Source organism: Magallana gigas, chromosome 5 (assembly GCF_963853765.1).
Source record: "Magallana gigas chromosome 5, xbMagGiga1.1, whole genome shotgun sequence".
Lineage (NCBI taxonomy): Eukaryota > Metazoa > Mollusca > Bivalvia > Ostreida > Ostreidae > Magallana > Magallana gigas.
In genome coordinates, this window is record NC_088857.1 from 6,786,701 (window position 1) to 6,805,049 (window position 18,349).

At 35.7% G+C, this 18,349-nt stretch overlaps 2 protein-coding genes across 3 annotated transcripts; both read left to right on the forward strand.

The window, feature by feature from the left end:
• Positions 1-18: 18 nt before the first annotated feature.
• Positions 19-12,501, forward strand: LOC105340518 (glutamine and serine-rich protein 1). 2 transcript variants are annotated; one of them, XM_011446614.4, is made up of 15 exons: positions 19-146; positions 536-672; positions 1,566-4,208; positions 4,722-4,849; positions 7,354-7,397; positions 7,633-7,798; positions 8,405-8,545; positions 8,859-8,989; positions 9,475-9,590; positions 9,858-9,955; positions 10,092-10,157; positions 10,247-10,387; positions 10,676-10,771; positions 10,962-11,048; positions 11,314-12,501. In XM_011446614.4, the coding sequence occupies exons 2-15, from the start codon at positions 555-557 to the stop codon at positions 11,350-11,352; spliced, it is 4,014 nt and encodes a 1,337-aa protein (XP_011444916.3). In that variant the 5' UTR covers positions 19-146; positions 536-554; the 3' UTR covers positions 11,353-12,501. The 2 variants fall into 2 exon arrangements, with proteins under 2 accessions (XP_011444916.3, XP_011444917.3); XM_011446615.4 differs by having other exon boundaries at positions 10,247-10,357.
• A 624-nt stretch (positions 12,502-13,125) lies between these two features.
• LOC105340523 (ferredoxin-fold anticodon-binding domain-containing protein 1) lies at positions 13,126-18,153 on the forward strand. Its single transcript, XM_011446627.4, has 5 exons — positions 13,126-13,386; positions 15,229-15,385; positions 15,550-15,753; positions 16,421-16,567; positions 17,184-18,153. The coding sequence occupies exons 1-5, from the start codon at positions 13,200-13,202 to the stop codon at positions 18,115-18,117; spliced, it is 1,629 nt and encodes a 542-aa protein (XP_011444929.3). The 5' UTR covers positions 13,126-13,199; the 3' UTR covers positions 18,118-18,153.
• Positions 18,154-18,349: the final 196 nt, after the last annotated feature.

Sequence of the window (18,349 nt, forward strand, 5' to 3'; positions counted from 1 at the left end):
GAAAGCCATAGAATTGATATTTAACAATTTTTTCTTCAATTTTTGAGACACCGAATAAATCATGTAATCTTATTTTCGGAACACCTCCAATTACATACAATGAATGCTGGGTAATAATAATAGAAGATGCAAAATCTATGGCTAAGGTAAAATATAGAGCTACTTTTTATTTGTCGTTCCTTTGAGTTCTAAATTTTATTTGATTCTTTTCTTATTTGAAACTCTTTTTGATATATTGTGTGAGAGGGCAATGAAATAATAATTTAAAGCATCATGACGTTGTGTAAATCTGTTTTTTTAAATAAGAAACCTCTACACGTTATACGAAAAACGATGACAGTGAATTTATTTGTTCTTTGATTTGTAAATCAAATAATTGGTAGCAATTTTTGTAATATATGATATAGAATATGCCTGTTGCGCCATCTACAGGGGAAAGCTATGAAAAACGAAACAACACAAAATTATGAAGTTGCTGTCAATCTGATGCCAGTATTTTTATAGACTAAAAGATTGGTTTATTCTTATGTGTTAGGTTGTAAGAAGTTCGCGATATGGACCCCAATCAGTGGAGGAATTTTAATACTCCATATGGACAGCCTCCTGGTGTGGGTTCCAGTGCTGAGCTTCCAAGACTGGAGTTAGTAACCCAACAGACTGTATTCAGTCCAGGTATGTTTCTATTATAATATATACTGAGGTTACCAGCTGAGGTTGGTATTTATATTTAAAAAGAAGTCTAATATCTTAAGATATATAGGTATTACCATGGTTACATGTTGAATAAAGATAGGATAGTACATAGACATCATTAAACAATACATATTTTGATCATTGGCACATTATCAGTGCTGAATCTCCATATGGAATTCCAAAATGAAAACTGTAAGCCTTCAATTTCTCCCTAAATTCAATATGGTCTGCAACTGTATATAATGATACATATGTATATTATATATATGTATATGTATACATGTATCTTGATATAATGATAAATTTATATTTATATCATTCACTGTGAATCATCTAAAACCATGAAAAATCAACATCTAGCACAATTTGAACTGTGTCAGCCATTTCGCCAACGTAACCAATGATTCTGATTTGATACTTAACAGTCCACAAATTACGATACCTAATGTCTTGTATATTTATTTCCAACATTTGATATTGCATAGTTTTGTACCAAAAATACAATGCATGTATCTAAAAGAATCTTCATTAATAATTGAACTGTACTGAATGACTTTTGGTTTAAAACAGGTTTGAGAAAAAACTTATGACATAATTCATTAAATTAATTAACAATCATGTAAATTTTTAAGTAGTGATAATGACAGGAGATAACTTTTTAAAGCTATCTAGTATCTACCTGTAGTTTTGTTTTTTTCTGAACAGGCATATTATATTTTCTCAACAACTTATTTGATAATAACTTTGATGTAGAAATTACATGTATTTTGATGTTTCATATTATTTATGAAATATAATAATTGAAGATGAAGAATAATAACTAAATTGAAAAGAACTTTGCATTTGTTGCATGTTTATGTATTGTGTTTTAGGATTTGGTTTACCTCAAGGACCACCAGGACTGTCGATTCCTTCTCATCATGGTGCAATGGTGGAGAATCCTGTTCATGGGGCATTTGGTCTGCCAAAGGTGTCTCTACCTACAGATTTTACTGGTGCTTCCATGATGAGATCTACTATAGGGGAGCCTTTCAGTCGCAGTATCCCACCACAGTACACATCAGATGCCTTAAAGTCCAGCCAGGAGGTTGAAAGAGGCCTGTTGAATTTAATGAACTCCCATCCGCTCTCTTTAGACCTTTCGGGACCACCTCCTGCTCACTCGGGGTCCACCAATCAGTCCATCTCTCGAAATCCATTGGCAGCTGAAAATCTCATCAATCATCAGCCATTCTCAATGAAACTACAAAACCAAGCGGAGCCTCTCAGAATATCTGTTCCCACGTCAAAGGTTGGTTACAGTGAGATGAGGAGTCCCACCAGTACGCTACTGTATGGCTTAACAAGCCCTGGCTTGGAGGACAGATCTCACTCCGAGACAGCATTCAGTGCATTTTCTTCAACACAAACGTCCAAGGCTGAACAGTTTAACTCCTCTCATGGCATGAACTATGATCCGGTGAGCCCTGTGTCAGATGTAGGGCAACAAAACGACGACTTTGCTCATATGGACTTCCAAGATCTAACTCAAATGGATCCTTCTAGAAACTCAATGAAATTAAATCAGAACTCTGTAATAATGCAGCACATAAATGATCCTAAGTCTGTCTCACGAGATATGGGATCGGATCAGAATTCTTACATGTCCAGCCACAACTTCATGCATGGCTCTCCCTCATTTCATGGTAATCACGGTGTTTCCAGTCCTGTTCATCGCTCACCACACAATGTCAGTCCCCACATCCCTTCAAGCAGGGAGAGCCCCCAGGTACAACCCCCCTCATCCAGTGTATCATCACCCATGGTTCAGACAGCACCTGACCCCAGAACAAAAAGTAAGAAATCTAACATTCTCATGCGTAGCAGATCTGGGGATGAAAGCTCGGTGGGTAGAAGTCAGTTACAAGACATTCCGCCAATAGATTGTGTGGATGTGCCCACAAGTAATCAGAACTACAATTTACCAGGGAATTACTCTTATTGTGCCCCAAAGAACCATGCAGACAGCCCCCAGAGTCTTAACTCCTTCAGTCCCCAGTCTTATAGCCCCCACATGCATCAACCAATGCAAGGAAGCTATCAGAATATTCAAAATGGTCGACATTCGAGCTCTTCTCTAGGAAGCAACAACTCCCCTGTGATAAATGACTACACATCACTGCCACAAACAGTAATAGGAACGCAGAGTTCTTCTGTTCCATTAGTGTCTAACTCAATGGAGAGTTCATTGCTCAACCATGTGATGAATACTACTACCAGCTCTATGTTGTCATCTAATTCTCTTTATACTAGTAGCTTGTCCTCGTCTTTGCCTGCCCCAAGTGTCTCTTCATCAAATCCCATGCTTATGTCATCCATGCAGAGACCATCAGTTGTTGATCACCAGTCAAGTGTAAATTATACCTCAAATTCTGGGAATTCAATGAAGTTAACCATGGGTGATTCTTTAGAAATGCAGGGGTTAGGAATGGTCGGAAACAGCAGTTACCAAGCCGTGTCTACGGAAAGCAATATGTACACTGATATGGACAACTATAGCAATAGATATGATATGAATGGCCCTTGTTTGGCCTATGAGGAGAATCAGAGGAGAACGTCTACTATTGATGAGGATGCTTTGTCCAGCCTCATTGGGAGCCACTCTGCTCCTGGTCAGTATCCCACCCCTCAGCAACCCATGCAGGATCAGGGCCCAGGGCTAGAAGAGTGGAGCTCCTTAAACAATAGAATGCTACCCTCCTCTAAAACAGTAGCAGTCAAACCGGAGGTGGATGATGAATTTGCTCACCTTCAAAAACCCCCCAGCACACCTGCAGTCAACAAACAGACCCAGAGGACTACAAGTTTATTTCAGAACCACACACAAAACACAAAACCATCTCCACCCCCTGTGCAAAAACCTGAAATTAAGAAAAACCCAAACTCTGGGTTTCTAAATTCTTTTCTAAGTTTTATTCAAGGAAAGAAACCAGAAACCTTATCAAGTGTAAATACTTCGGTTGTGAAAAGACCAGAACTGCCAAAATATATTCCGGAGCCACCAAGACCCAAAGCAGTGCAAAAAGACCGAAAGTTTGACAGTGATAGTACATCACCCAAAGCAAGCTCTGTGTACTCGCCATCTACTTCTCAGGCATCCACCATATTTTCCGATGAGGAGGAATCTAGCAATACAAACCCCAGTAACAAGGTACAGGGTATTGTACAGCATATCGGTGAAGATGGGAAACCCAGTCTGAAAATGAAAATCAGTTTGGGAAAGGGGCGGGGCTCGGAGAGTGTCAAACACAAAACTGAACTCCAGAGAGTGACCAAAAGGAGAAACTCTAAACACACAAAGAAGAAACGCAGAGATGGTTCAGATGATGCATATGTGATGTCCTCTGGAAATGAAGATGATTTTGATGAATTTTCACCTGAATCACAGATTTTTGAAAAACCTTCTCATCCTGAAAAGTCTGTACCTAAAAGGCAGCTGTCTTCTCGGAAAGCCAAAGAAAAGGCGCAACAGAAGAGTAAGTAGAGTCTGGAATATGAGGCAGTTTTTTTTCTGTTAATTATAAGAATTTATATATAATTATCTGGAAATAATAATGGGATTTGATTAATATTTAACTGATTCTATTTTTTCTTTCTATCCACAAGCTTTAATGGTGGAGTTCTGGTAGATGAAACATTAAAAACAGCTGAATAGCTTGTCTAATGAAATCTTATCTTTATACCCTATGTTTATTTTTTCAATGACTTTAATAGTACCTCTCGTGTATAATGATTTTATTAGCACCTATTTTAGTGATGTCATTTAGCCTAAAACATGATACTTTGATATCATGTACGGTATATGATTTTATCAAACATTTTACCAGACAAGTTTTCTCAAAAGTATAAATTGATACATGGATTACAAAGGCATAACCAAAAAACAGATTAACTTGTTTAATATTAAAATTCTGAAAAATCAGCCATAATTCTCTCTCTTGATGATCTTCAGTATACCTATAGTAATCCGTCATTCAACAACCTTTTAGAAAAGTATGTTGAGTCAGACAGTGATGAGGAGACACTGGGTCCCATCATACCGTTCACCAGGAAACCCCCGAGTGAAGACGAGGCATACGACTCGGACCGAGATCCAGACTGGGCGCCTTTTGCTGCAGTAAGTTAAAGACATAGTTCATTGTAGTAAGTTAAAGACCTAGTTCACTGTGGTAAGTTATAGACCTAGTTCATTGTAGTAAGCTAAAGACCTAGTTCACTGTGACAAGTTAAAGACCTAGTTCACTGTGGTAAGTTATAGACCTAGTTCATAGTAGTAAGCTAAAGACCTAGTTCACTGTAGTAAGTTAAAGACCTAGTTCACTGTGGTAAGTTATAGACCTAGTTCATTGTAGTAAGCTAAAGACCTAGTTCACTGTGACAAGTTAAAGACCTAGTTCACTGTGGTAAGTTATAGACCTAGTTCATAGTAGTAAGCTAAAGACCTAGTTCACTGTAGTAAGTTAAAGACCTAGTTCACTGTGGTAAGTTATAGACCTAGTTCATTGTAGTAAGCTAAAGACCTAGTTCACTGTGGTAAGTTATAGACCTAGTTCATTGTAGTAAGCTAAAGACCTAGTTCACTGTGACAAGTTAAAGACCTAGTTCACTGTGGTAAGTTAAAGACCTAGTTCATTGTAGTAAGCTAAAGACCTAGTTCACTGTGGTAAGTTATAGACCTAGTTCATTGTAGTAAGCTAAAGACCTAGTTCACTGTGGTAAGTTAAAGACCTAGTTCACTGTGGTAGGTTAAAGACCTAGTTCACTGTGGTAAGTTAAAGACCTAGTTTATTGTAGTAAGTTAAAGACCTAGTTCATTGTACGAAGTTAAAGACCTAGTTCACTGTGGTAAGTTATAGACCTAGTTCATTGTAGTAAGTTAAAGACCCAGTTCACTGTGGTAAGTTATAGACCTAGTTCATTGTAGTAAGCTAAAGACCTAGTTCACTGTAGTAAGTTAAAGACCTAGTTCACTGTGGTAAGTTAAAGGCCTAGTTCATTGTGACAAGTTATAGACCTAGTTCATTGTAGTAAGCTAAAGACCTAGTTCATTGTAGTAAGTTAAAGACCCAGTTCACTGTGGTAAGTTATAGACCTAGTTCATTGTAGTAAGCTAAAGACCTAGTTCACTGTAGTAAGTTAAAGACCTAGTTCACTGTGGTAAGTTAAAGGCCTAGTTCATTGTGACAAGTTATAGACCTATTTCATTGTAGTAAGCTAAAGACCTAGTTCATTGTAGTAAGCTAAAGACCTAGTTCATTGTAGTAAGTTAAAGACCTAGTTCACTGTGGTAAGTTATAGACCTAGTTCATTGTAGTAAGCTAAAGACCTAGTTCACTGTGACAAGTTAAAGACCTATTTCACTGTGGTAAGTTATAGACCTAGTTCATTGTAGTAAGCTAAAGACCTAGTTCACTGTGACAAGTTAAAGACCTAGTTCACTGTGACAAGTTAAAGACCTAGTTTATTGTAGTAAGTTAAAGACCTAGTTCATTGTAGTAAGCTAAAGACCAAGTTCATTGTAGTAAGTTGAAGATGTAGTTCACTGTAGTAAGTTAGAGACTTGTTCCCTGTGGTAATATGGAGAACTACTGGTACTTCACTGTATTAATTTGTCCTGTGGATGTTGATGATAAGGAATTACATGTACTGCCAATGTTGGTAAATATGTAGGAAATGAAAGTTTTAATATCCTTACTTAGTGTTACATTGTTGTATTATTCTAACTTCAGATTTAATGTGACTACTGGTGCTGTACCAGTTATCGGCTAAAATTTAACGTTTTCTTTTCGTAATTCCTTATTTCTTGATACTTTTGGATAAAACTTGACATACTTTAAAAAGTGAACTCCTTATTTATCAATCTGTTTAGAACCCAAAACATCTTGTTTTGTGCTTTTAAGCATGCCCCGAATTTGCCGAGCTTTTACGATTTACTGTACCAGTTATCGGCTTCGTGATAATAACATAGTAAAAATCCGTGTTCATGTTGATTTTATACTCTGCTAAATGTAGTTTGAATTATCCCCCTTGTGAGGTCAGACTAAAGTATTCGGGGTCATGATACATTATAAACAAAACTCATAAAATAATTCGTCTATTATCATACGGTAATACACCAAATCGTATACTATTCAATACATAATCGTGCAATCAGGCGTTCAATTGCGCTACGAATCTCTCAGAAATTCGTGAATTCCTTTGTTTATACATGTAAAATGTATTGATTTTATATGTCAAATCAAAGAAGGGATACAATAACGTATTACAAAGAGGTAATATTCTATTTTTAACTTATTACGTCACTTCCCCCACTGCTGAAAGTGCAAAGATGTAAACTCAGTGGTAAACAATGATCGTTTAAGCTCATGTATAAAACATATTCAAGAAAGTTTTCAAGCAAACTTACTTTTCTTTATTTGAAAAAGACGTCTGAATTAAAAAATCTTGGATTGTCGCGTGCTATAAACCCGAACTCTCAGTTTAGCCGATAACTGGTCTTAGCCGATAACTGGGACAGTACCAGTATAGATTGAATAACCTTGCAGGTGTGTACACAGTATAGATACATGTAGTTTTTGGCATTGATTTCAATGTGGACTGTGTAATGTTGTTTTGTTTCAGGAAACCAAAAAGGAACCAAGAGCAAAAGCAACCAGAGGAAGAAGGTATTGTTCTCTATCAATGTCTAAATTGATAATTTTTTCAAAAAGTGTAAATCAAGTCTGTCTAAAGTTTATGATTTATAATTTTGTCCTTATTACAAACCAAGGTTATTTTTAATGGCCAAAGTCACAATTGTTTAGTATCTTGTCTGATCCAAATAAATGTAATGTGTTCCCCTCCTACCTCATACAAATGAATGTATTTTGATTGTTTATATCATATTTCTTTACTGACAAGGCGGAAGGGTTCCATTAGACGATCTATAGAGATGGAAAGTGAAGATCTTGAAATCTTAAGGAAAAGGGTAAAAGTGATCACCTCTGTTGAGCAAAAGCCTGCCTTAACAGAGACAAAGTCTGAACCTCCAGCTCCTGGTCGTGTGTTCAGCCTCCCGGTGTTCAGGGTAAGGAACAGTTCATAGGAGGCATGTTCATCAGAGCAGGTACTTTTGAGCACTCACCAAGATTTATGTTACAGGTATAGGGAATTAAGTGAGGGCTCGTATTCACTTGCTCTGCTGAACATGGCTCTGGTGTTCAAAGTTTATGTAGGTAACAATTTTCCTTGCGGTTGAGTAAGTAACAATGTTATGGTATTCAGATTAGGTATCAGTTGTTTAAAGGAAATAATATGTTCACTGTTTTAAGAAACCAACTATCTGGTGTTCAGAGTAATAATTTCCCAGTGTTCAGAGTAAATAATAATGTCCCTTAGTCTCTAGTTTATCAAAAAATGGGACTATTAGAAGGCCCTGTCCCTATTCTAAAAGGTATCTTTTTACGCAAAAATTTTAATTTTCTCAATTCATCTTAATGGTACATGTTTATCCTTTAACATTAAAAACACATAATAACTGACCTTTTACTTCTATTTCTGTGTTAAAACAGCTCAGCGATATTTATATATTTATTTTTAACATTTATCATAATTATATTTATAACGAAATGTACATTGAGTACATGAGCTTTGTTTTGTCACTAATAGTCTCTGTTACATTTACATTTTACAGATAGGGGATTTTGTGATAGCCAAAAGTGACTTAAACAATTTTGAATGTTTTCCAATATGGAGGATAGATCCAGGGAAAATGATGAAAAAGTATGAGTTATTTACTGACAAAGGAAAGATCCTTCACATGGCAACATGCACTGTAAGTAGTTGTTGGATTTGGTGCAAAGATGAAATAATACATCAAAACCATTCATTTCTTGTTGATTTGGATGATGAAAGTTTTTAAATTGACATGAATACTTGGAGTGGATATTCAGTTGAACTATATCTCGAACAATGAAATTTCAAATACATGTACAATGGATATGTTAAAGTGTGTTGGAAGGCCCAAACGCAACCCTTATATACCAGTATCTTAACTTCAATGTATTGATCTCTGTTATCTTTTTCAGGCCATTTAAGTATAAAATAAGGGGAGTTTTACTGTAATTGATTATCAATTTATTTTTCAGTACTCCAGTTGCTTGCCAAAGATGGACCTGGATTACATCCCAGTCAAAGTGACGACGATAAGGAATGAGAGAGATGGTCATATTGTGGAAGTGCATGAAGCTGATAGGCCAAAACCAAAACTAGATTCAAGGTCAAATCAAACCATTTATATCAGGATTAAACACAGTTCTCATTTTTCGAATTTTTATGAGATTTGTGACAAAATTTGGTGCAATAATTTGCAAAGAATTTTAATGAGATTTCCTGTATAATAAGTGTATATTTGAGCATACTATAGTTACCCTACAGCATGTTTTTCATTTTGGTGTATGTATACCGGTAAATTTTTTGCTTGCACAAAGATATTCCATTCCACTTTTTACAATCAATTTATTAATTTGTTAAAAGAAACATGTAAACACATGTTTAAACAATAAATTGCTCTCTTTGATGACTCATGCAGGTTATGAAGGTAGCAATCATTGCAAAAAAAAATTACATAACCGGCTTATGCAGGTTATGTATTTTTTCTGCAATGTTGCCACCTTCATATTCCTCATGTTTTGCTTGCACAAAGATATTCCATTTACAAGTAACATATGCTGGTGTGTTTAGTGGAGATGTTGCGTATTGTAGGTTGGAGACGGAGTATGAGGAGGACCCACTGGCAGACATGTTCAATGTTTACCTCCAGATTTTCCTGAGCTGTGCCTTAGAACCTGGATTCCTGATGGCAATTCTGGACTCCAAAGGTTAACATATATATATAGAGAGAGAGAGAGAGAGAGAGAGAGAGAGAGAGAGAGAGAGAGAGAGAGAGAGAGAGAGAGAGAGAGAGAGAGAGAGAGAGAGATGTATTAGTTCTGTAGTTTTGTAGATGAATATACATGTACTGGGGTACATATATATCATGATATTACACTATAAGTATTGAATCACAAATTTCAGAAACCTAGTTATCTCTCAGACTCATTTGGATAGAAATGTAAGCTTCTGTAAACTTATGATTGTTTTTATAGAGGAATTTTATCTGGGACCTTTGAACAGTATTGATGACTTGATTGACAAGAAGTTAATTGAAATTGATGCAAAAGTCCAATGGAAACAAAAATTCAAGGTAGTTTACTGACTTCTGTATGAAGACTTATTAACTATAAAGTTTTATTTATTATGATGCATTTTTAAAAGTACGAAGACAGTGCTGATCAAATTTTGTATTGGCCATCATTGTACAGAGTGAATTACTGTTTCAGGAAGCTTTACAATCCAAACCTCACATCAGAGAACTGGATCGGGCAGACCTTAAGCTATCATGCCAGGTAAAAAAATAATTCTTCTTTATAAATGAATAAAAATCTCTTTGACTAGCTCGCATGTATTAAATGTCTGTGATTGTTTTTTTTTTCAGGCATGTCGGTTTGCGAGTGAGCCTGCCTTAAAGTCTGTTCACTTGTTCGGACAATCTTACGATCACAAAACCCTGGTAGAGAACAAGGCCTCACTTGTAGATGGCAGCATGGTAAGAGGAACACCTCAAGAAGATTTCTTTGTAGGTCGTACTTTTGAAGAAAAAAACCCTCCGACTTTCAGTTTGAATATACTCTGCATTATTCATGACTCATTTTTGCAGCTTCAGTTAATACTGATACAGGATTTTTCTGCAGGGTGTTATTATTTTATTAATATAGTGTTTTTCCAACTGCAAACAATTGAATTGTATAGGTACTTGGCACTGTAGTGTTTGAAATGCTGGTGAACTTCAGGGTTTTGCATTAACTACTTGCTCCCTGATCCTGGCTTTATGTATTGTGGATTATCTCCATGATTTTATTTGCAGGAGTTCCTGATTGGAAAGACAGCCTCCCTGTATGTCATGCCCTACCACAGTCTGTATCATTTCAAGTACAACTTGTCCAAAAGATGTCAAGCCAAGGTAAATACCCATACATGATAACATTGTTAGAGTGTAAGTTAAACAATCTCTACCAGTTAAATTTTACATGCATATTGTGTACAAATACCTGTGTGTATTTCAGGGTAATAAATCAGATGTGAAAGAAAAAAAATAGACTGAATAAAACTTCAAATGAAATAAAATCTGATATGCTGATTTCAATCAACAGGTAGACCTTTTAAAACAAGCAAACAGTAGGTTGGCAAATCCTGAGATTCTTGACAAGTGTCTCAACAACAGGGTGTGGGTGCTCAAGGTAGGTCCCAGAGAATGATTGATGCTCAAGGGCATAGTCAATTATTCAACAACAAGTTGCTTTAGTTTGAATTTAAGTTTTGTGTATAGTTAAGTAAGCTATTTTTCTACCAATGATTTCATAATTTGTTTCATATATAGTTTTAGAAATATATTGACATGCAAAATACAAAAATCCAAACCTGACAGAATAGATCAGATGTCATCAAATTATTATGAAATGAGGTATTGATGTTATTATTGGTCTTTATTTCCTTTATTTCTAGATTTTTGATGATCTGAAAACTTTGCTGGAGAAAGGATGATCTTTGTAGTGAGGGATGAGGGCATCAAAGGGCACCTGTTAACAGTCAGAGTCAGTCTAGTCAGCTCAGCCTACCAATTATAGGGACCAGATTCGCATCATTCTCTTCATGCAAGGAAACATGCAACATGCACATGTACTTATTACCAAAGCTTAAAGGACCCAAATTGTAAATCAAGGCTCATCTTAAGTGTTTATTTTTATTCATATTTTTGTTCCTGGTTTGTGAGGATTGGAGAGTGTCACTGATGTTAACCAATTATGGTGCCATATGTTTCAATCTACATACATTTATAAAGAGCGTAATAGGCATATCACAGTCTTAGTTTGGGATACTAGGCTTTAATCAATTGCAGTTCATGTTGATCTGATATTTTGTTACTATTGAAACACTGCCTGAACTGGAAGAACTTTTCAGTTTGGAAAACATCACATTATTGAAGGAAATGATAGGCATCACAATGTAACTTGCTCCCATGAGCTAAGGATGCTCCCCTACAGTTTTTGTAAATATACAACAACAGTATTCAAGTACCAAAAAAAAGTTTAAAGGTTAGAAAGTGACATTGGTACATGTATGGAGTTTCACAAACATACATGTTTCAATACATTAATTCTTTTCTGTTAGAACATCACTATAGCATGCCAAATAAGTCTTATAGTTTCAATGACAACATCATGAAGAGTTTGTTCTTATCAGTGTATAAATTAACAGCTAAGAATCTTGAAAACTTCAGATTTTGTTCCAAACAATGTGCATGCTTTTGGGGTTTGAATTAAGGCTGTAGTTGTGGTGAGCAGTGGACAACTGTAGTGGTAGTGCTTTTAAGGCTGATGTTATATGTTGTTGTGAGTCAGCATAATGCGTATGATGAAATTTTGTGATATTCTGTACTATGTAAGTTTTAAACTGTGACTTAGACTCAAAACTAATGCTGATTGTCATTGTTAAGGGTTTTTATACTGTGTACAGTGAGGTATGTCATGTCAACTATTATTTATGTTTTTTTTTTTTAAAGATTATTTTAAGCTGATACTGTTAATTTTAAAAAATGTTACTTTTATATGATAAGTATATATGTTTTGAAAGTGATAGCATTTATTTTAGATGCTGATCAGAAATGATTAAACAAGCCAATGATGCAATGAACTTTGTCTTTATTATTACTAATTAAATGACTTAAAATTTATCATTGAGATGAAAATCACATTTTGTAAAGTTTGAAAATCTGTGAAAGTAACCACCATGTGAATGATTGTGTGATGCGTAAACACAAGCTACTCTTGGGTAAACTTTATGGCAGAAACAAGTGCTTTGTATGGGGACCTAGTGAAATTATCCACATTTACAGTACATGCATAATGATTAAATGCATGAGACAGTTGATTTCTACACGATGATCCTTGGTATATTATGTAGAATTATAATCGGACCCTTATGTTGTCACTGAAATTAAAAACTTATTAGATAGTAAGTATCTGGTTACAAGTAATGATGTCCAATTTTTTTTTTCAGAACTCTAAGCAAAAAATCTTAATAAACTATAAGACAGAAAAGGATAAACTAGAGAATGACATTGGAAGTTTATTTTTGTTTTGTGTCACCTTGAGAATATTTCCATTGTGTATAGAACATGGCTTTAATGTAAGCATCTACCACACACTCGAAATGTAGCTGCGCTATCTACAATATGTTTGCAATACCTAAACATGAGAAATCTTCCAGTAGTCGACTGTCCAGCGTACATCTTAATAATTTATATCAACGTACGACTTAACAGAATTCCAAACAGAAAGTGAAAATAGAAATTGACAGTTGACGAGAAGCACGCTTTCCTGAGTGTTATAATGAACCGCCCTTTCCGTGGCCACTTGCTGTTGGTAGGTGAAGGCGATTTTTCTTTATCTGTGTCTCTTCTCTCATGTCTGCCACGAAATTTGTGGGGGAACATAACTTCCACGAGTTTTGAGTCTGATGTCACCATTCTGAAGCACAAGACCGCAAAAGACAACATCCAGTTGCTTAGAGAACACGGTAAGTAACTAAGTATACATTATTACAACCTTCTTTCACCAACCCCATCCTTTTTTGTATCAAGCTTTCTTTATTTTCAAAATTTTCTGAAATGTTAAAATTATTGTTATAGACCATTGTTATACTGTTATATAGAGTAAAACTTGTTTAATACGAACACGGATATAGCGAATTCTCGGATATAGCAAAGTTTTTATAAGTCCCCGGTAAAATTCCTAACAAATATTTGCAAAATTTTACGGTTATAACGAATTTACTGATATAGCAAACTGATTTTGAGTCCCGTAGAGGTGAATGATACAAAATTTAACACTTTTATAACAAATTTCTTTACGGTTTAAAAAAGTGTGCACTGCCATTTAACATATTCGTTTAAATGAATTTATTTTCAAATAATTTTTTCAATTCACAATCCGATTATTAGTGGTATCAAAGTTATGTATTTTTATTTTAAGCCTCATGCAATTAGCAAAAATTATTGTCTGCTGTAGGCCTATGTCACTGAAGGGGGAAAGGGCACTATAGAATAAGGGGAATTAACTCGTATAGGCCCAACCCAAGAGACAGGGGGTCACCCTTTAGTTATTAGGCTTAAATTGACCTCTAAGTCGAATATGCATAGTGGTATAACTCGAAGGCAGGTTTCACAATTTATTGATCAAGTGATTTTAATTAACTTATAAAATATCAGCAATAATCAAATAAAATAAAGTCAAAATAGAACAGGATAAAATTTATTTCTTAAAATGTCAAATGGGTCAGAATGAAATTTAGCTCGATGTTGCTTAGTCTACTGACAGACCACGGGCCCTGAAGTTATTGTAAATATATTGCATGTGCATGTATAAAAAAGTAAGGGTAGGACACTCTTTTTGGGGCGAAATCGGGTTGACGAAGTCTGGGCGTTCCTCAAACGAAATTTCGCGATAAATCGTTCAAGTATACTTTACTTACGACATATGTATACATTCGTTCCGCTACAATGCTGTTCCGTCGAAGAAAAAGGTGTTTTTATACATCCAAGTGCCTAAGAATTTCGCTAGACTGGTTTACATCCGGTTAAATCGCAGTGAATCGAAAGGTAAATCGATTAAATCGGATGTAAACCAGTCTAGCGAAATTCTTAGGCACTTGGATGTATAAAAACACCTTTTTCTTCGACGGAACAGCATTGTAGCGGAACGAATGTATACATATGTCGTAAGTAAAGTATACTTGAACGATTTATCGCGAAATTTCGTTTGAGGAACGCCCAGACTTCGTCAAACCCGATTTCGCCCCAAAAAGAGTGTCCTACCCTTACTTTTTTATACATGCACATGCAATATATTTACAATAACTTCCAGGGCCCGTGTGACAGACTGGTGGACAGTCAACTAGATAGTCAGTGTGAAGACATAAGCAACATGAGGTAGTGGCCAAAAGTGTCTGACTGAATTGAATAGATTTCTAACTGTATTGATAATCTAAACGATAATTAATAAAAGTGAGGTACATTACTCATGATAATTACTCAAAAAGCTTAAGAACAACTCAGAACAATTATGTAGACAAATTGGGGATAATTACAGAGCAGACTGACCCTAGCTAATTACTTGTCATTTGGTATGAGTAAACTCTTAAACATATTTACACAAAATGACACACCACGACAGCTATATAGTGAATTTGCTATAGATATTATTACAAATTCGTTATACGTATAACAAATTAAGGTTATAACAAAGTAAATCCTTTGCTCCCTAGGACTTCGCTATAACCCAGTTTTACTGTAATGGCGTGCCTGTATGTATTCAGTATAATTATATGGTTGTTATATGCACTGTCCACTTTCATTTACAGGTGTCAACGTTTTCTTAAACACGGATGCAACAAACTTGTTGAATCATGAAGAAGTTAAAAAGAAAAAGTATTGCAAAATTGTATTCAATTTTCCTCACGCAGGAGGCAAGTCCAACCACAAGAAAAACCGAAAGCTGCTGAAAGATTTCTTCTGCAGGTGAACCATATGAATACTGTTTGTATGATTCTCATCTTTCTTGATTTTAATTATTTATTGAAAATCCTTGCCTTTTTTTTTTAAGGGGGGGGGGGGGTGACCATCCACAGTTGTTTGATGACCTGTAGAGTGTTTAATGATTCAGAAGTCATTTCCTCTTGCAGTGCTGTGGAGGTCCTTGAGGAGGGTGGGGAGGTTTATGTATCACTTTGTCGGGGCCAGGGAGGAACTCCCGCTGATCGGCCACGCAGGAAGTGGCATGACAGCTGGCAAGTCGTTGCCATGGCAGCCTGTGCTGACCTGGTTCTCCAAGAGGTTGTCCCGTTTGTTGCACACAGTCTGTCTGATTACTCCTCTACAGGGTTCAGGTAAAATATTTGAAAGTGGAATATATTTTTTTTTCATGAGGCTTGAATCAAAGCTGCTTTAACAGCTTAAAGCCTAATTGATTATTCATGTTTACACTTCCATTGCTAGTATATATGACATACACATGTACAGTAACTGCAAATTTATGATATTTATCAAATTTGGGTAACAAAACTTTGGCAGTATTAAATTGTTTCAAAATTTTATTGCTGTACTGGCACATCATTATTAGCATTTATTACATGTTCCCATTGATACAAAAACAACATTAATTGCAGATGAATGGCATTCATTGGTTTCCAATCTGCTGATACAATAATCATTTCCTCCCACCTTAATTTTGGAGTTCATATAACAATAAAGTATTTGTTAAGTGAAAATAAACCACTTATATATCCAATAAGTGTCATTTGTCTGCAGTTAACTAGCCAGCGGTAGACAATTTATGTTCTGAATATGTTGATATCATTTATTTCTGGATCTTGTCAAACAGGATGGTAAAATATTAAACATTTCTTCAAGAAATTATATGCGTGTGGCAAGTTTTGGGAGCAATACTTGTGGGTTTAATTTCATTTTGTCTTTATCGACATTGGCAGTATCTTTTTTCAGTAAACTGATATATTTTGATTCCTTAAATTTCATTATCTTCTTGATTGGGGACAGGAGCCAAGACAAAGGATTCAACACAGAGGGAGCTCTCACCCACATCTTTGTCAGAACGGAGTCGATTCAGATCCCAGATGACTCTCTTCAAATCTGTCATGAACTTAATTGCCTCCATAATAAATACATAATGCAAAAAACTTCAAGGTATGTAGACATACATGTAGGCCTGAAACATTTAAGAAAACATTCTACATTCTCAGTGTATGACAAATGAACCTAGCAGTAAATGTTTGTTAAATTATTGGTAATACAAGCATCAGAAGGAAGAAATGGTCTTCTGAGTTTCGAACAGTTTTGTTTCAACCAATAAATGAACAAACTGAATGTTTACAAAACATCTGTCGGTTATCATGAGTTATGTCACTACTATATAAATAGTGCCTGTTTGGGAGGGTAACTGTTGAAATTGACACCCCGAAAAAACCTTTGTCAACCGACGCGAAGTGGAGGTTGACAATGGGTTTTGAGGGGTGTCAATTTCAACAGTTACCCTCCCAAACAGGCACTATTTATTATATTATACTAAATGTCTTATTTTTAAAGAAAAATTTACTGCTTTTATATAGAAATAAAGTGAATTCTACGGCGAACTGTATGTGCATGATTTACACGCATGTAACTATTCGGTGTGTTATCTGTTGCCAAGTGTGTTGCTAACACTGAGGGAAATAGAACGGATTACCAACTGCACCTAAACATTTCAGTATTTAACATGAAAGTATAATAAAAGTATTTGTTATCTGAATATTATGTTTGACAGAAAACTTCACAAAGAAGATGGCAATCCTGTGTGTTATCTCGCAAAGAACCTGGAAACAGAATTGACAGAGAAGCTGAAGTTCCAGTCATGTGACATTGACTTCCTTGTGTCCCCTAATACCTTGCCCTGCCATTGTCAGACAGTTAAAGACTCAAACATATCGGAGACTATAGAGAATCTGTGTGACATTGATCAGAGCCATGGTGTACCAGTAAAGCTTTTACAGAAGGAGCCAGTATTATGTACTGTCCAGACTATAGAGGAAGGACCGATCAGTCTAGAGGGTCTCCCAGTGATGCATTGCATGATGGGTAGTGTTCCAGAACCCCATGTCATAAAGAGTGAAGCCATCTGCAGATTGTTATCACAAGTTGTAAGCCATGTATCAAAAGGAGACTGTGAGCTTAAAATCAGAGGATCAAAAATTTATGTCTGTAGAAACACAGACTATATTGATGTTGGAAAAATATTTTCTCACGTTGAAGGAAACTATAGCTATGAACTGTTTTTTCTGAATCTTGACAAACTAGCAGTTGCACTTTTCCAGCTGCCAAATATTAGAATTCTGTGGTCACTTGACAGTCGCGTAATAACAAGTTTCCATAGAATGTTGACCTCTGACCCCCCATTGGTATTTCCTATATTCAGTCTCTACCCCTTAGTTTTCTCTCACGACATGAGTTTCTGGGAGAATGCTGAACAGTCGTTCAATGAACAGGAGTTTCTCTCAGTGGTTCGAGAAGTGTGTGGTGATGTGGTGGTTTGTGTGGAACTCCTTGACCGATTCCACAGCGTGGAGCTAAATAAATTCAGTCGCTGTTATCGTCTCCAGTTTCAGTCCTTTGACCGAGCTCTGAGTTACAATACATCCTGGAGAATTCAGAGTTGCCTCAGATTGTGTGTAGCCAACCAGATGAAAGTGGAACTTAGGTAGCAAATAACATCTAGAATATCATTTTTATTACAATAATTCTAAAAATACAGAAATTCAATAAATATACAATCTAAAAAGATCTTGTTGTTGTTCAAAAACTATAATTGATAATTGACTGATTTATATGTTATTGTTGCCTATTACAGATAGGTCATCCAACACTTGTATAGTATTCAGCCACTCTCCTAGGTGAACCTCTTCTATGTAACAACCCCGTTGATTTTTTTTTACA

Excerpts from the sequence above, each read along its gene's own strand:
- LOC105340518 (XM_011446614.4), top strand. The coding sequence starts at position 555 with ATGGACCCCAATCAGTGGAGGAATTTTAATACTCCATATGGACAGCCT. Across the intron at positions 673-1,565 it reads ACAGACTGTATTCAGTCCAG|GATTTGGTTTACCTCAAGGA; the intron begins GTATGTTTCTAT and ends ATTGTGTTTTAG. Across the intron at positions 4,850-7,353 it reads ACTGGGCGCCTTTTGCTGCA|GAAACCAAAAAGGAACCAAG; the intron begins GTAAGTTAAAGA and ends GTTTTGTTTCAG.
- LOC105340523 (XM_011446627.4), top strand. The coding sequence starts at position 13,200 with ATGAACCGCCCTTTCCGTGGCCACTTGCTGTTGGTAGGTGAAGGCGAT. Across the intron at positions 15,386-15,549 it reads CTGAAAGATTTCTTCTGCAG|TGCTGTGGAGGTCCTTGAGG; the intron begins GTGAACCATATG and ends TTCCTCTTGCAG. Across the intron at positions 16,568-17,183 it reads ATAATGCAAAAAACTTCAAG|AAAACTTCACAAAGAAGATG; the intron begins GTATGTAGACAT and ends TATGTTTGACAG.